This window comes from Cydia fagiglandana, chromosome 1 (genome assembly GCF_963556715.1).
Source record: "Cydia fagiglandana chromosome 1, ilCydFagi1.1, whole genome shotgun sequence".
Taxonomy (NCBI): Eukaryota; Metazoa; Arthropoda; class Insecta; order Lepidoptera; family Tortricidae; genus Cydia; species Cydia fagiglandana.
The window spans coordinates 19,169,504-19,186,710 of NC_085932.1; the positions used below are offsets into that span (position 1 = coordinate 19,169,504).

Genomic DNA, 17,207 nt, shown 5'->3' on the forward strand with positions numbered 1-17,207 from the left:
ATATAGAATGCAATTATCTTTCTCCTTCTATCCTTTCTGGTGATATTTCCTATTCTTTGTAAACCGACCAGCTACTTTTTGCTTTATCGGTGTTTCCACATAATAATGTATCGTGGTATGGTGGCGTGAGAAGACACAATTTGTTACTAACTGGACACAGCTGAGCTCAGGCTACAAGCGTCCAAAGAAGATGCATTACTTTTTAAATCGATGCACATTTTACCTTAGAAAAATAAAATGCACCAAATAATAATACCTTCATTTTGCTACAAAAAAACTACTTTTTGTGTCAGGAAAACTACATTTTTAACTCACATTATAGATGGGTCTAATGCGAATTATATTCAATTAAGTACCTTGATTTACCGACGTTTCGACGCAGGTTTCACTGGTCGTGGTCGCGGCTGTCCCCGTCTATAATGTGAGTTAATATGTGTTCAAAACGCGAAAGTTTAAAATATTAAACTACATTTTTATTACAAGATTGATTATATTATAAAATGGAATATAAATGTAGGTAAATTTCTATTTAATTTCACGTTTAGCAAAATTTACCAAATTTTAGGATATATATGTAAGACTAAGGTTAACACTGATTTTAATTTAGTCTTTCAATCTCTTGTCGCAAAGTTTCGGAGTCCTTTGAGGACCACGAAGCTTCACCATCACTTCAGATACAGGTTTCAGCTTATCTTGTGTAATAATCTGAAAAATAATAAAGTCGATGTTTAATTGACTTCAAATTGAATATTTTACTCGGATATCGAATCAATTTCTTTAACAATTAGTAGTGCATAATTATTTTCCATCGTATTTTCACGGAAACGTACGAATGTGTCTTGCTAAGTTGCTATTTCAGTCTGTCTAGGTACAAAAACTACTGAGGTTGACTGAAGTAGCATGATAAATACGAACGTTTTCGAGAATATATGATGGAAAACAATTATGCACTACATCTGTATCAACTATTTATTTAAAATTATACATCGTATGGTACGTACATTAAACTTTCATGCAACTATTCCAAATTTTAACTGCCGTATTCGAACTTCAAGATATTCACAAGAGACGACACGTACTAGATCCATTCTAGATATACTATATATATATATATATTCTAATACGTTATAGTTTAGATAACAACTAGTTCTCTTTTGCCGCGCAATTCGGGCAACCAATGTCACTTTTACTTTAGATAGAGTAAGATATCTATTAGATGTGAATTAGATCTCTAAGTCATATCCTCGGAAGGAAATCGTTCAAGAGTATCTGCAGAATCGCGCAAATGTCAAATTTGACAGGTTAGATCTTAAACATATCGTTATCGTATCTTGGTGATGTCTAAAAGATATCTAATAGATGTCTATTTCAAAATCCGAATCGGGCCCTAAGAGTAAATGATACATACTGGGCTCTTTTGATATATGACCCCCGTGATGTGGTTTCCCCACAGGATCTGGAGCAGGAAGGGGCCGGTCTCTTTACCGGTCTCGATCATGTGGAGCTGCATACTCGCTTCATGGGAGAGGGCGTGCTCTACAAATAATATTATGGTAATGGTTAATTGTAATCTTGGCAAACTTAGGTAGTGATTTAATAAATCAGCCAAGTGCGTGTCGGAACACTAATTTAAAAAGACTAATTGGAATTAATTTACCATTACAGTAAACTAGCCTAGCGAAAATAAAATGGTGTAATTAAGTTTCAGCGTGGCTGAAAGGTTCGACAGTTTTTGTCCGAAACCGAACCTTCGAACGAAAAATTAATTTTGTTTGAAACCTACCGAAATCTAAACTTGAGTCGGACACTACAATAGGCAAAATTGCAGACTACCAGTCGCTATAGCAATCCTTTCAAAAGATTTTGATACGGCATAGGCTGATGATAATGAATAACAAAATGACTAACGGCCCTATTCGAACTTTAAGATACGTCAGTTAATAGATCTAGAAACGATATGGATTAGATATGTCAGTGTCAAATGTGACGTTTCTTCAAACAAAAATGTCACTTTTGACATTGACATATCTAATCCATATCGTTTCTAGATATATTAGCTGACGTATCTTAAAGTTCGAAAAGGGCAGTAATAGTACATTATTGTCGAGGCTCGGAAGTAGCTACTTGCAGGCTGAGGATTCGTTTTAAACGGACGACCTTGGGAGTCCGTTTAATTGAATCCGAAGCCAGCAAGTAGCCTTCCAGCCGAGTCATATATAGTGCTTTTCTCAAAAATGGTGCAAGAAATAGAAATATTTTACAAAAGCAACGTTCTGCCGCCTTTTTATTTTTTTTAATAAAAAAATAGAAGTGTATTTTCTTGCCAAAAATACGCCAACCTATTTGAGACATCTAAATAGTCGCGGTACTATTCATCTGTTTGGCTGTTTAATGGGCCTGTGCCTTCATTTGATATGGTAATTTCAACTTTTAAAAAGTTTGGAACTCGACAAATAATGGAATTTGTATGCAACATTGCAGTCCCAAAATCGAGACTGCAATGTTTTTAACTTTTTAATTTTTGCCTGACCATAAACTAAGCGCTTCGCGACCAATTTTTTAGACGGCAAAGTCGACTTTGCCGTCCATTTTTGAGAAAAAATACTTACTGACGCTCACTGAAACGGGAGCGTTCAAGCGTTTCGGTGGCCAATCGCCGGGACGATGGCGAGGCGGGATCGCAAATTCGGATGGTCGGTCGGCTGAAGCAACAAAAGCAACTAAAGGTACAAGCTTTAATCTTATAATAGAAAAAAAAACTAAACATCATACTCATGAAACACAAGCCTGTGAGCGGAAAGGATAGTGTTATCTAAGGGCCAGTTGCACCAACCACATTTAACAGACTGATCAACGTCAGCCGCCGCGCCCCGGCGCTTTACTATGAAACTACCCATACATAAAAATTTACCGAAATCTTTAACGATACGAACAGTTTGGTACAACCGACCCTAAGTGATCTACAATCGAGTTTCGTAAGATTATAATCGTAAAGCTGAATTAAAAAGTAAAACAAAATCATTATAATGAAATATTTTGATATCAGTGACAACCCTACAAATTTATTTACATTTTAAATTGACACATAGGATTTTCTTGCTAGGGTTGAAACATACAGATTTTTGCACTAACAAAAATGTTTAGGTAATATTAACGTGATTAATAACTGAAAAATAAAATACGTAGCCTAAACAATTCCCCTCGTTCTATATAAATATAATGCTATTTCAAGAAAGTTTGAGTAGATTGCAGTTGTTTCTTAAACTAAGGAATATACAGATTTTAGACGACGGTATTAAAATTTTCATAATGAAAGACTTACTTATATCGCTCAGGTCGGTGTTTAAAGACATAACTTGCTGGAAGCATCCATTAGCTCCCTCCAGGGATTTAGACCAGACGTCGAATGAGTGCTCCGAGTGATACCGTTGTCTTATGTAGATTCCTTTCTTGTCGAATAGATCTTTTGGGTGTGGTGTTATGTGCGTTGCGTTCATGAGCCATCGGAGACCGGACTGAAAAAGAACGTGTCTTGAGGAAATGTTATTCACGCTAGGCAAAAACTTTAAATCCAACTTACATAACCTGTAATTTAGGATGGAGGCTGTAAAAAAAATTGCGTGTATTTATTTATACAGGGTGATTCATGAGACGTGAGCAGGACTAATCCTGCACACTCAGTAACTGATAATTGATCGATCACCGTCGTATTTAGGTGAAACAACCACACTTTTTCCTATTTTTCAACTTTTCGGTGAGGGCAAATTTAATTCTCTACAATCATGGTTGGGTACAAGACCTAATTAATAAACATAAAACCTCTTTTACGAAGAAAATAAAATGTCATACTAGAGTGACATACGAGTTTTCAAAAGTAACCAGACCGTGATGACAGTGATGACATTCAATTTGACACAGAATATCGGTAGTTTAGTATTCTAATGTTAGGGTGACCATCCATGTCGTAAATAAATTAATAACTTTTTTTTTCAACATGACTAGAAAATTAACGTTAACCTCACTAATACTGATAGGAAACAGTTACTTATAATTTACGAAATGCGCAGTGTTAGTCCTGCTCACGTCTCCTAAATCAACCTGTATATACCTATACATTTTATCGTAATTATTCAATATAATTCACAGTGCAACATAACTTGAATGTGAAACTAGTTTATAACTTATAAATAATTGTTGCATAGAATTGCGCGGTAAAACATCATCTTATTCCAAAACTTCTTACATGCCATTACTTCACCTTCTTCTGCGCCTTCGTCTTCTTTCATGTTAGAAAAATACTTGGAAAAGTATTTTTTTAATGCTTGATTTTTTATGTGACAGCATGAGTCAGGGCACAAAATAGTTCCCACTCACCTCCTCAATCTCACTGAACTCCACTTCATAGCACGGCACCTTCTGCTTGTCAGGGAACATGGCTTCAGGCACGATTGCTACCACATACCACTTTCCTATTATTTTCTGAAGATCGAAGTTCGCGTTAAAACCGTTACATTTTGTACCGTTTCCCGAAGCTTCCACGTAACTTAAGCCAACTAGGAGGGAAACTGCTAACAAAATACGGCACATTTTAAATGTAGTGTCTTGATGCTGAAGTACAGATCACTAAATTTTGAGTCGCAGATTGGTGTAAAGAGCTATGAAAAGATAGAATGACTAGAATGGAGTTAGTGAATTCATAGACGGTGTAATTATTTAAGTGTATCAATATTTTTTACCGCAACCACATTAATCAAATAGAAATATAAAAATATAAAGTTAGGGACTACCTAGGAAGAAATGTAGTAAAAGATAGAAATTGTACTGCTTGATTTCGTAAAATTAACATACGATACGAGTTGAAATCAGATTCGATTTGAAATTTACTTGGATAATAATATGTGTAGTAGGTGTGCTACGAATGCTACAGATACTCACTACTCGTAGCAGGCAGTCTACAACAGCAAGTGCTACAATAAATAATGTATAAGGTAAAATAATCGATCTTATCTCAAACGACATCTTATTAAATAACCTTTAAGCTTAACTTAATTAAATAAATATCTGTGTGAATATTAAAATTCTGATGTTGTAAAATGATCGTAAAATACTGAATTTAAAAAGAGTGAAGAAGCTTGACGAATTAATATTTTCTCTTTTCTTTTTTATTATTTACCTATCTAGTTTCAGGGGTCTTTTTTCAATAAAAAAGTGTCCTGTCTATAAGTTTCTAGGGCTAAAACAAGACGGTAATTTTAGTAACAAGTAATCAGCGTAGGCAGTAATTCGAGTAATAAGATAATCCCTGCGACGACGTCGTGACACAGTGTACAGGATAACCTAATTTACGTGGAAAAGATGAATGACCGACAAACTGACACATTGCCTCAAATTTAATACGAGTACCACCTACATATTACGTACTCATATGTTCTACAATTTGGATACGTAATATGTATGGGTATGTCCTGTTAATGAATGCTATTTATATATTTTTCTAAATATCTTTGACAATTTGAACTTCAACATAATAATTACTCATTCGGCTCGATTCGGGAAATGAATTAGAGATTCACTAGATATGCAATAGTAAAGATATGTGACGTTCCACGGCAAAAGGTACCTGAAGGCGGCTGGCGCCGCGATTCGGGAAACGGATTAAAGATTCATTGGATATGAAATAGTAAAGTTATGTGACGTTCCACGGAAAAAGGTACCTTATGGCGGCTCGCGCTTCTATTCGCGCTAATTCATTTCTCGAATTGCACCGATTTTATACGTATATTGTGTCAAAGATTCAACGTGTTAGTTCCAAAATAAGTTTGTTAATCTATCGCAGGTTCCTCACTTGTAAGGAGGATATGAATATATCATTTTTGAACGCCAAGTTCAAGTAAAATTTATACTAAGTTATTTATATTGTGATTTGGCATATAGTAACTTAGCATTTTAAGTGTATTTCATACTCGACAGCTAAGTAACTGGATGGATGCATTATATTACTTTGCTATGCAGATCCTAGTCAAGGCACTTTCAACTTTAGGACTTTATTTCACTCCTGAAGACATAAAATATTTTATTTGCATTAAGTCTTTTGTTAATATTCAAAAGCCGTAAGGAATCTTGAGAATTATCGGATTTTCTTTTAAAATATACGGTCATTGTTTAAAAAGTCAAACCTACATACATTTACTCGAACAAAAGCAGTAAAAACGGTTTATGGACTTGTTATTGCCGTCAGAAGGACAAAAGGAGCAGTGCAAGTGATATACTGACGAGATATACAATTGTAGTGGGCGTATCAAGTTCTTACTTAACCTTAAATAATGTTAGTAGATACGATTAATTATAGGAAATAGAAGTAAAACGTTTTGTCGTGGGAGCTTAATTCGTTTCTGCTATGTAATATTATCATGCCGCGATCAGAAAGGGTAATAGAAATAACAGATTTCCATACACTTACGTCAAAATCAATATGGATTGACAGCTATCTCAATCCCTTTCTAATCGCGATTCAGTAATAACGTATAACTATACTTACGAAATACACGTGAATTAGTTTTCTTATAATTGAGTTTAATAAAACCGGGCAAGTGCGAGTCGGACTCGCGCACGAAGGGTTCCGTACCATAATGCAAAAACAAAACGGAAAAAAATGCAAAAAAAACGGTCACCCATCCAAGTACTGACCACGCCCGACGTTGCTTAACTTTGGTCAAAAATCACGTTTGTTGTATGGGAGCCCCACTTAAATCTTTATTTTATTCTGTTTTTAGTATTTGTTGTTATAGCGGCAACAGAAATACATCATCTGTGAAAATTTCAACTGTCTAGCTGTCACGGTTCGTGAGATACAGCCTGGTGACAGACAGACGGAAGGACGGACGGACGGACGGACGGACGGACGGACGGACGGACGGACAGCGAAGTCTTAGTAATAGGGTCCCGTTTTACCCTTTGGGTACGGAACCCTAAAAACTTGAGCTCTAAATAAAACGCATTTTCGGCAGTCAGTGTTGTATGTTTTGTAAAAAAAGACTGAATATTATCTTATGACTTGCACTGCACTGCACCCACGGGCAGAGCTGTGGAAACAGATTTTAATGCATCCTATGAAAATTTTCATTCAGAGCTGTCCTCTTTGAATTTAAATATAAATCTCAAATCGGTACTTTTTGCAAAGAATGAAACAGAAACGTGAAAGTTATTACTTGTATATGTTAAACATAGGTGAGACAGGTGAGTACCTACCTGACAAAAAAATTTACATAATTGCAAATAACTGACAGGCTTGACAGATGTATTTGTAACAGTAGGTAGGTAGCTACTTGTATAGGATAGTAGTTTTAGTTAACTTGGGGTTTAAAAGGTTCTATTTATTTTGAAGGATTAAATTTATTTATATAAGAGATAGAAACTTACAGATTGTTTAAAATAAGATATAAAATATTGGGTACCTACCCTGAAAATACCTCTAAAAAGAGAAATGTAACCATTATTGAAGCTGCTTAGTTAAAGGGATGGGCAGAGAGACAGATGGCATCAGGTGCCGGAAAGAGATGTCAGTGATTGATTTCGTGTCGGACAACATACGATCACTGCAAGAGCGCAAAACGATTTGTACAGCGTGTCCAGGAAACGATGCTTGAGCTATGTATTTTGAAATATATTGCATGTTCCCTATCAAGAACCTCGGTTATACGGTGAAATGTAAGTTGATATATGTAATAACTAATCAGACATGGTGAATTTTGTAGCATTTTCGGTGCAGTGGAGTTAACGGAATTGGTATAAACAATTTCAACCCTAATAGCTCTAATAACCCTAGCGTTAATTACGTTAATATAAACCTTAATTTACCATTTCAGTTGGAATCATCTATACCAATTCCGTTAACACCACTCCAATGCACCAAAATGCTATACAATTTACGATGTCTGGTAATAATACAATTTTAAAGGTTAAAAAAATTTGCTTTCTTGTTAAGTTTAAAAAAAAGTTTTATAATGACCGACCATAAATAATTTCTCACACTCATTTTAAAACATTTTTAATCTATAGAGTACCTACTATCTATGTATATACGTACGAAAAATGACAAACAAAATCATAAAGCAAATATCCCCTTTGCAACTTAGGTAGAAAGTTCAAAAGTCACAGTAATATTTCAGGTGGAACAAAATTTAAAATCGCATTCCAAATGCAAATCCCCTGTATCGATGACAAGCATGACGTGTGCTGAGTCCGCGTGAGGGGCGTTCCACTTCGCTCGCTTTATGTCTGCTGCTTTATATCTACGCTTTATCTATTGTTTATGTGGAAGGGTTGATGGTTATATTTATGTACTTATATGAGTAGAATTTCATACGTTATTTGTTAACCTTTTCGTACCTACACATAAAAAAATGAGTAACCTTTAATTTTGTGAAAGACGTTGTGGACCCAGCTTACTTCGCTGGCTCAGTGGCCCGAAGTGGATCTTGGCCTCCGACACTAGATTTCGCCATTCGTTCATATCCTGTGCGATCAGACGCTATTCACCCGCTTGGACGTCGCGTAGGTCTTTCTGGACCTCGTCGATCGTCGATGTTTTCCCCACTTCTTCTCGAGGAAATTCTCTTAAAGATGGGTTATTTTAGATTAAAAGGAAAATTACCAAATCAGAATGATTTTTATATCTTAGCCAACTAATTAAGATTTTCCCACACCTGAAAGTTTCAGTGACCGAAATAACTCAATCTACTTCAAACTTTTAATGGCCCTTAACTCCTGGAATCTCATCTTTGCCCTCTCGCCATGACGAAATTACTGAAGTCTTTTAGCAATAAAATCGCTCATAAAGACCATTTTATAATAGGATCGTAAAGCTTGACTTCTCGGGGATAAGGGTACCTCGGGGGAGTTCTCTAATTTTATGTTTTTCTTGTATCGTTATCCAAACACTACCTATGAATACTTAGAACATCTGATTCTCCGTAATGCAATTTCAAGAGCGGATATCAACAAGAAACCTACCTATATTATAGCGCGTGAGTTGATTACGTTACAATTAGTGAAATGCAATCACAGTCGATTCATTATTACTAAAGATCGTATCAAAACAACATGAAAATCTTAACAAATTGTTACAACAGAATTGGCTGTCAGTAATCCTTCAACAAGATCATGCATCTAAACGAAACGCCGGAAATACCCGTTTTAACTTAAGATTATTGAGTAGGAGTATGTGTTGAAAATGCGAAAGTTTAAAATGTTAAATTGATTTAATTTTGTATCACTTGCTGCGATCTCGCTAGTACCATTGTTTAAGTTTGAGCGAGTGTACTGCGAATGATGATTTTTCCTATACAAATCCTATTGTTACTAAATTCAATGAAAATACAAACAATCTGAAATTTCATAATGATTCATATCGATTTTATACCTGTTCAATAGGACGCAAAATACGTGTCCTTAGACAAAACAAATTCCTCTCATTCACTCCCAGTCACCCATAGCACCCAATTACCACGGTCAGCTGATCACCTTTGACTCCGTTCTTCCCAGCTTCCGGCAGATTTTTCATTAACTCAACCGCACGGGCGATTGAAAATCGCTCTTGCGATTAATTAGTCGTCGCGTGCGAGGGCGCTTTTGATTACATTGATAATTGTTTTTGGTATTTGGCATATGTAGGGGTTGTCTCTTATTGACTGTCTGTGGCCGTAGGCGGGTATTCTTTTAGCAGAATCTGTAATTGACTATGCATGTAATTAATACTTTAGCGTTACAATCACAATCGTTTTATTTTATGTCTGGTTTCTGATGTGAATAATGGTATCAAAGTCTACATGCATTAAGATTCAAATTGCTTTCACAAGCATATACATGTACCTATTGGTTGTTTTAAAATATATAATCAAATTTAACGGATGCACCCTGGTACTTGATTTTAACTCTAGTATTTGAAACACAGTTGTTTGTATTTATAACACTAAAAATGGCAAACATTAAAATGAAAACCAAAATCCACAGTGCAGTTATTTCCATACCTTTGTTTTTCGCTATTTTATATTGTTATTTTTATGGCATCAACCGTTGGCATAAATAAAATAAATAGTTAAAATAGTACTTAAACATCTTTGTCCGTAGCAATTTAGAGCAATGGTCCAATGAAGGCGAATCGTTAAATTTAATGCATACTAACCTGATGCTATAAAACCGAGTTAATCTCAATACACCGATAGCGCTTATTATCCATAGGGATGCTCGCCTGATGTATCGATATCGATATATTCTGATAATGAATAAACTCAAGTGAAATATTTTTTGAAGTTAGTAATAACTTTGTAATTTTTATAGTAAAAAATTGTTTTCGTTCAGGCTATAATTAGGTATCTAAATAGTTAACTTGTGTCCTAACCGACTTACAATCAAGGCACTATTAATGTATCTACAATATTTATTGTCCTAACTAAAACATAGTTCCTCCATGAAACATTTACAATCTGATACTTTGCATGAATTTTAGTGTTTAAAAAACAATGTGTCACATTTTTCGATAGAAATTGCACTGTTACGACACTACACCCACAGTCTCCATACAGAACAGTAATGAAATCGCCTAAGTTTGACTTGCTAATTTTTTTCTCTAGTACATAGTACATTCCTGGATATATGAACTTAAATGTATACGTTTTATATAATTGTCTTTAGCAATTTGAGTATTTACTAAGGCTAATGTTTTAGTTGCTTTGGGACGCGTATACACAAAGTGGCTACTTACTCAAATATCGAATACCCGGTACCTATTCATTAAAAAATATATCTTCTACCCATTTGTAACCATTCTATATTATGTACTCTTGAAGAATAAATATGTATTTTAGCTCCCCTAATTCCGATCACTGATAATAAACCTATATTCATTTCACTTAAGTAATTGAATATAATATCTCATTTGTAACAAAACGTGTTAAATAACAAAACTTCCTTGAGACACAGACATATTAAATATATTAAGGACGGGTCACTCACGTATTTTAAGTCGAAAGACGCTCGACATGTACGAGTATGCTCGGTACGGAGTGAAACATGTCGAGCGTTTTTTGACTTAATTTACGTGAGTGACCCGTTCTTAATATATTCAAAACGTGTTTGTATAAAAAATTTCGTTACTTTACTGCTAACCATTATAATCCGGAATCCCGGAAATAAAAATCGTAAATGAAGCCATTCGGGAGCGGAGGCGGTGCCGAAATGCGATTAACTGCTCTCCGACTACCCACGTTTACTGTCCTTTTATTTCAGGTGCTAGTTATTTATTAACTAGGGTTTGGGGTCAATGACTTATACGGTACGTAGGTAACTTAAGTCAATTGTTAGTGTTTTCGTAGTTCTTGCTAATGGTTACGAGTATTGAATGGGATAAACAGTTATGGTCCTCCATTTTTGTATTTGTTTCCTTTAAAATGTTAGTGTTTCTCATAACAATAAGGGATGAAAAACAACACTTGTGTTTTTTATGTATAAGGTAAACGTAATAGTGCTCGACATGGTAATGCCCAATAGATGACACATTCCTGTCACCTCTATTGACAATGACTTAAGTTTCAAGATGACATGTACTGGGACATCGTCGAGCATGTATCAAGATGATTTAATGAAAATGTATCACGTTATTCAGTAGGTAGTTACAATCAGCATCAATAGTAGGTAGCGGATAAAATAACGCGCCAAAAGTATCTGCCATCCTGGAATACTTTTTCATATTGATAAAAAAATAGAAGTATATATATTTACATTTCATCTGCGTAGGTAAAGTTTAATTGTCCTACATAATAGATACATAATTACTTATTTCTTTTTGTTAAGTTATTATTTTTGTTAATGGTAAGTTTAAATTTTTATTTTTAGTGTCATATTTTTTAATTCGTATTTATTACTTGTAGAATTGAGTTTAATTTGATCGTACGCTTATACGCTTATGGAAAATTTCCTAGAAAAATAAAATACCTCTTGGTAAAATAAACAAGTCCATATTTTCCTAACTGACCCTAACGCAGTCTAAATTGAATAAGGAGAGTCGCCGAGAGGAAATGAGGCAATATGGCTCACACAAGGGTTAATGGACGGAAAATCGGGTTTACGGCCAAGTAAATCTTAAAAACTTATATTACTGACCTAATAGGGGAGTGAAAAGAAGGTGGTTATAAAAGTTTTCTTTATAAGTACTTACTTAATATTGTTAGGGGACATAGTGGAGCACCCAATACATGTAACTTAAAGTTAAAAAAGAAAACAGTATATATGCGATATAATTTTGATAGATCTATATAATTATGGTTTCCAAATTAATTTTAGATTTAATTTAAACATATTTGAAAATAATCGCTTCGAGTGGCGAAAATAATCCCTTATAACTTTTGAACCAGGCGCACAAAAAATATAGGAAAATCAAGAAAATAAAGCTTAAACTATTTTGAAATTAATCGGTTGATCCATTAATAATTTTTTTTCAATTTCTTTTTTCCAAATTTTTCTTTTTGTTAAAAGGACGTGAGTGCAGGGAAGATACGCCCTTTTATGAGTGTGGCTTTTTAGATCATAAATCAGGGTATTTATCAAGGTCTATTGTATACAGAATTTATACCTATAACCACGAATTTATATCCATAAAATAATAGAAACAGTGGGAAAAATCTAGAATTACATTACATATAACTTGAACCCGTCAGTTGAACACGTTAGGCAAAATGGCAAAAAAAAACAAACCACTCAAATATTTTAAAAGAGTCCCACCTATAGGTTTGTTTTAATGAAGATTGTCACGAAAACCTCTTTACGTATTCAATTGAAATCAATCCCCGCAAACACAGTTGCTGATTAATTAACCCACACACAATGGAACCAGCCACCAAAAAATCTTTTGATTTTTCAATAAAATGATCATCAAACCTGGCGTCCCAATAAAAAAACAACCATGGAAACCCATCTCGTTAATTTGTATTTCAAACCACAACTTTGTTACACAAGATGGCTCTTAAGTTACAGACATAAGGCATATTATTGGTTGAGTCAACTACTCATGCTTAATGGTTTTGGTATATTTTGAAAACTGGTTTATTCCTTTGGGAGCGCGACTGATCTTTTTGAGGCAGTCCTTGGGGTAGCTTTCAGTTTGCATGCGATTATTCGTGATGCGGTGCGTCAAAGGTGTGTGGGGGCAACATGTTGTCTAGAATCTTGGGGACAAGTCGTTTAACATATATCTATCATTAAAACCTATTTAGGCCTTATTCAAGTTATTATTAGATCAGAATTTATAATCTATTTTTTATGTATAAAAATATTTTTCAGCAGTCATATATTTGAAGTATGAGCGTTGTAAAGATTATTTTAGCGTAAGCAACTACCGTAAAATATTATTCATCTATCACATTTTATGCCATCCACTACAGTATAAAATGTGTCACTTATATCAACTCGATATTTATAAAACCTACCTACCTACGTATAGTATTAACATTAAAATAAATAATAACCAAATTATCCGTATGACTGTGAGATTAGTGGGCAACCTACAGCCTACTGATCTTGCCGCCAAAGAGATCCGCCGGAGACGGTTTCCGCCTGCACGCACCTTTAATGAACTAAACAATACAGCGTACACCATAGACGAGCAGCGGATAGAAATTTCAGGTGATGTAAATTTGGATTTTAAAGTATCGCTGATAATTAAAGCTACCTGCCTACACTATCATAAATATCTTAGTTACTGTTTTGGAGACCAAATAATGCGAGATATTTGGTGTCAACGTAGGTTGTTATCGCAAGACGTATTCTGCTAATTGAAACTGATAGATAGGTACTATAAGTAGTTGGTGTTAATGATAACTTGCCTTGTTTACATTGATTTGTAGCAGCAATATTATAATACTTGGTTCCAATTGCGTAGGTACACATTATTAAGAGATAGACAATAACATTTAACAATAAACTTTTTATGTCTATTAGTTATAAAATTGAAAGAGATTCAACGCATACCGCTTCATACTTATGGCACAGCTCCTAAATATGTGCTCAAGTTGAGCAAGAAATCATTTGCCTTTATAACTCGGAAATAGGGGCGAGAATGACGCGGTGAATACCGAATTGTTTTGTTTTCTTTCGAGACAAATGACTGTGAATATGAAATTTTGATGAAATGTTCTGATGTGTTTTTGTTTTCACGGAAGATTAAATGTAGCGTGGTGCTCCTGTATTTTGATGATACTCATATGAATGTTCAGTAGGTAAACATTATGTTGTAAGTGTTGTAAGTTGTGTAACAACATTTTTTTAAAGCCTCATAGGCATTAATATATTTCGTTTCTAATATAAAGGCCATCTAGCGTTGAGCGTTGGTAATACTGTTTTTTAATACTTGCATTGATCAACAGAGGGCGTGAGTTAGCTCGCTATCTGCATTTTTTTAAATAAAAGGTTTTATTTTATTAATTTACAAAAATTAAAACCTAATTAAAAGTATAATTGCTGTTCTTCTTTCCTTTTTGGAAATTATTATTAAGTATCTTTTCTTATTGAAACGAGTTTTGGAAGCTGTATCTACATCGTGCGCGCAACGAAACGCAGCGCAGCAGTGGAAGTATCTTCGGTTTGATCTGTCAGCTGTCATTTTTTATTTCGGATGTGATGGAGTAGGATGTCGATCCGTTTTCTTCAAAGGCCAGTGAGCCATATTGTTTAAATCGCGGCTTAAACCGCTTAATCGTAAGTATTTTTCTTGATCTACGTATCAAATTGTTCGAGACGTGTTCAGTGCTTATTGTTTTATTACTTATTTTCAGGGAGAATATTATGTTCCTCGTACCATAACCTCTGAAGGCCCCATGCATCGACATGAAAGCACGGACTTACAAGCCGGCTTCTTTTCTGCATTGGGTAAGTTGCTTAACCGTTCTGGCGAATTTCAACTCTCGTCGAGAATCGGCAAAGCCACATACTTATTGTTTTTTAAATTATTTCCAGGGCCTTCAGGCAGGCCTTCAGGCAGGCCTTCAGGCAGGGCTTTCAAGTAGGGGCTTTTAAGAAGAGGTCTTTCAAGATGAGGTTTTCGTTTACCCCTTCAGTACCCTAGTTAGTCGAGAGTGTCGGCATGAGCGAGAATGTGCTCCAGGCCAAGCTGAGCTGGTGCTTCCTTGGCGGCTTAACTAGCATGGACGTTCGGAGGCGGCGGCTGCGGCACCGGAGTGGTTGCTCACCACCACGAAGCTGCAGGCCTCATTTCCCATTCCTTATCTAACTGGAGGTCAGACGGTTTTTTATTATTTTATAAAGGCGCCCAATATTTAAATATTTTTACCCCTAGTTACCAAGGTCTTCCAGCCTATTGAAACACAGACTCACCCCCTGTGCTCTAAAAATTAATACCTATTTATTTAAATTACGACTGAGCTAGTTATTATTATAATATTACCTTAAATTTCTTGTTGGTGTAATTAATATACTTGTTAATACCAATTTCTTTATTACTTTTATTTTATACCACTATAGGGCTTCCCGAACCGTTACAGTTGGTACAGTCGACGTCAAGGATGTTTTCATTTTTCGCCTTATTGCAAAGGAGTAAAATACAAATGTGTAAAATGTATTTTTGACGTCGACTGTACAAGGAGTACATGCCAATAAATATGTATTGATTACAATTATTATTTTATGTTTGATTTATCTTGTAGTCACAAAATGGCGTTATTTGGAATTTACCGAAGGATACAAAATATTAAATTCAATAATTATTTGATTGTCACGCTTTACGTAATATTTGTTATCAGAACAGATTTATTTAGCAATATACTCCTTATAACAGCTACAAACAAACTAATAATTTAAATTTACAAACTCTCGGCAAATCAAAACCACGTAACCAACCCTTAATCTGAATTTGCAACGGGGCTATTCCGCGTGAACGTCCCGCTGGCCCTCTGACGACTTCCGGGTAAATTGTGTTAAGGACTTCTGTAAAATGCCTAAACACCTTTTACTATAAGATGGTAAATAGCGGAAGCAGTTATAAAGTTGACCCAAAAATTTTTTATTAAGCTATGAGCTTCATCACATATGTTCCTTGAGTAATTCTAAGCATTTCAAGCCTGGGAGGCAATAAGAAATGTGTGTCTACTCGGATTTGTAATGGATTCAAACTTTCAACCCCTTTTTAACCCTGTTAGGGGATGAACTTTACAAAACGTTGAAATTACTTTTCCTGTCTTTTAATAATATCCCCAAATACAAAGATTCAAGTCCCGCGTTCGGAAAATTTTTTGATATCCATACAAACTTTCAACCCCTTTTTCACCACCTTAGGGGATGAATTTTCAAAAACGCTGAAATTAGTTTTCTTGTATTGTAATAATATATCGTTTTACGAAGTTTCAAATTCCTAGCTTAAAATAAAACTTGAACCCCATACAAACTTTCATCCCCTTTTTAACCCCCTTAGGGGTTGAATTTCTCAAAATCGCTTCTTATCGCTTGTACACTTTATAAATGTAATCTAGTGTGCAAATTTCAACTTTCTATCTTTTGTAGTTTCGGCTCCGCGTAGCAAAAATCTCCAACCAAAATTTTCACCTTTTTACGTTTTTCTTGTAAAATTACTATGAAACTGAAAAAAAACAAATATCAGCAATGAATTCTACGTCTTTGGTTTATACGAAAATGATACCAAACTTGCCCTAGTACCCACCAGGATCAGAATAGATTTTTTTAAAGATGACGGGTGGCGGCCGTCTTTGTACCCCACCCTCCCCCCCCACTTCAGGCTAGAAATGCTTAGAATTACTCAAATATCAGATGTGATGAAGCTCATAGCTTAATAAAAAAATTTTGGGTCATGTATGGCAGCGTTACATAACTGATTCCAGTATAAAGAATTGTTTTGAACGATACACTTGGAAAACTTAAACTAAGTTTATGAAGATTATATAATAATAAACAAAAATTTTATATTAAAGGAATAAATGGAAAAATTTACGCTATCGACAGGACTTGAACCCGCATCCTCCACAATCCGTGTGTTGCTCTTAACCAATTGAGCTACGGAAGCCTACCAGGACATCGCAAATCTTTCCATTCCTTTCTTTATAATAATAAACAAAAAGTTTGTTTTTACAAATACTTATTATAAAGATGTAAGAAATATTTAGCCACCAACATTTCTATTTCTATTT

At 34.9% G+C, this 17,207-nt stretch overlaps 2 protein-coding genes and 1 long non-coding RNA gene across 4 annotated transcripts in view; 1 reads left to right on the forward strand and 2 right to left on the reverse strand.

Moving 5' to 3' along the window:
• Positions 1-17,207, forward strand: part of LOC134666183 (uncharacterized) — a 428,204-nt gene that overhangs the window by 222,368 nt on the left and 188,629 nt on the right. The gene's annotated exons all lie outside the window — the stretch shown is intronic.
• Positions 1-17,207, reverse strand: part of LOC134665510 (AFG3-like protein 2) — a 229,025-nt gene that overhangs the window by 168,966 nt on the left and 42,852 nt on the right. The gene's annotated exons all lie outside the window — the stretch shown is intronic.
• LOC134665375 (uncharacterized) lies at positions 520-4,629 on the reverse strand. 2 transcript variants are annotated; one of them, XM_063522310.1, is made up of 5 exons: positions 4,375-4,629; positions 3,323-3,515; positions 2,610-2,720; positions 1,409-1,536; positions 520-705 (listed from the first exon to the last, which is right to left on the reverse strand). In XM_063522310.1, exons 1-5 carry the CDS (start codon positions 4,585-4,587, stop codon positions 604-606), a joined length of 747 nt encoding a protein of 248 aa, XP_063378380.1. In that variant the 5' UTR covers positions 4,588-4,629; the 3' UTR covers positions 520-603. The 2 variants fall into 2 exon arrangements, with proteins under 2 accessions (XP_063378380.1, XP_063378385.1); XM_063522315.1 differs by having other exon boundaries at positions 533-705; positions 2,610-2,702; positions 4,375-4,627.

What these genes read in the sequence shown, in the direction of transcription:
- LOC134665375 (XM_063522310.1), bottom strand. Translation starts at nt 4,587, where the DNA reads ATGTGCCGTATTTTGTTAGCAGTTTCCCTCCTAGTTGGCTTAAGTTAC. An exon ending in AGTTCAGTGAGATTGAGGAG is followed by an intron (nt 3,516 to 4,374) that starts GTGAGTGGGAAC and finishes GTTCTTTTTCAG; the next exon opens with TCCGGTCTCCGATGGCTCAT. An exon ending in TCCCGTTTCAGTGAGCGTCA is followed by an intron (nt 1,537 to 2,609) that starts GTAAGTATTTTT and finishes TATTATTTGTAG; the next exon opens with AGCACGCCCTCTCCCATGAA.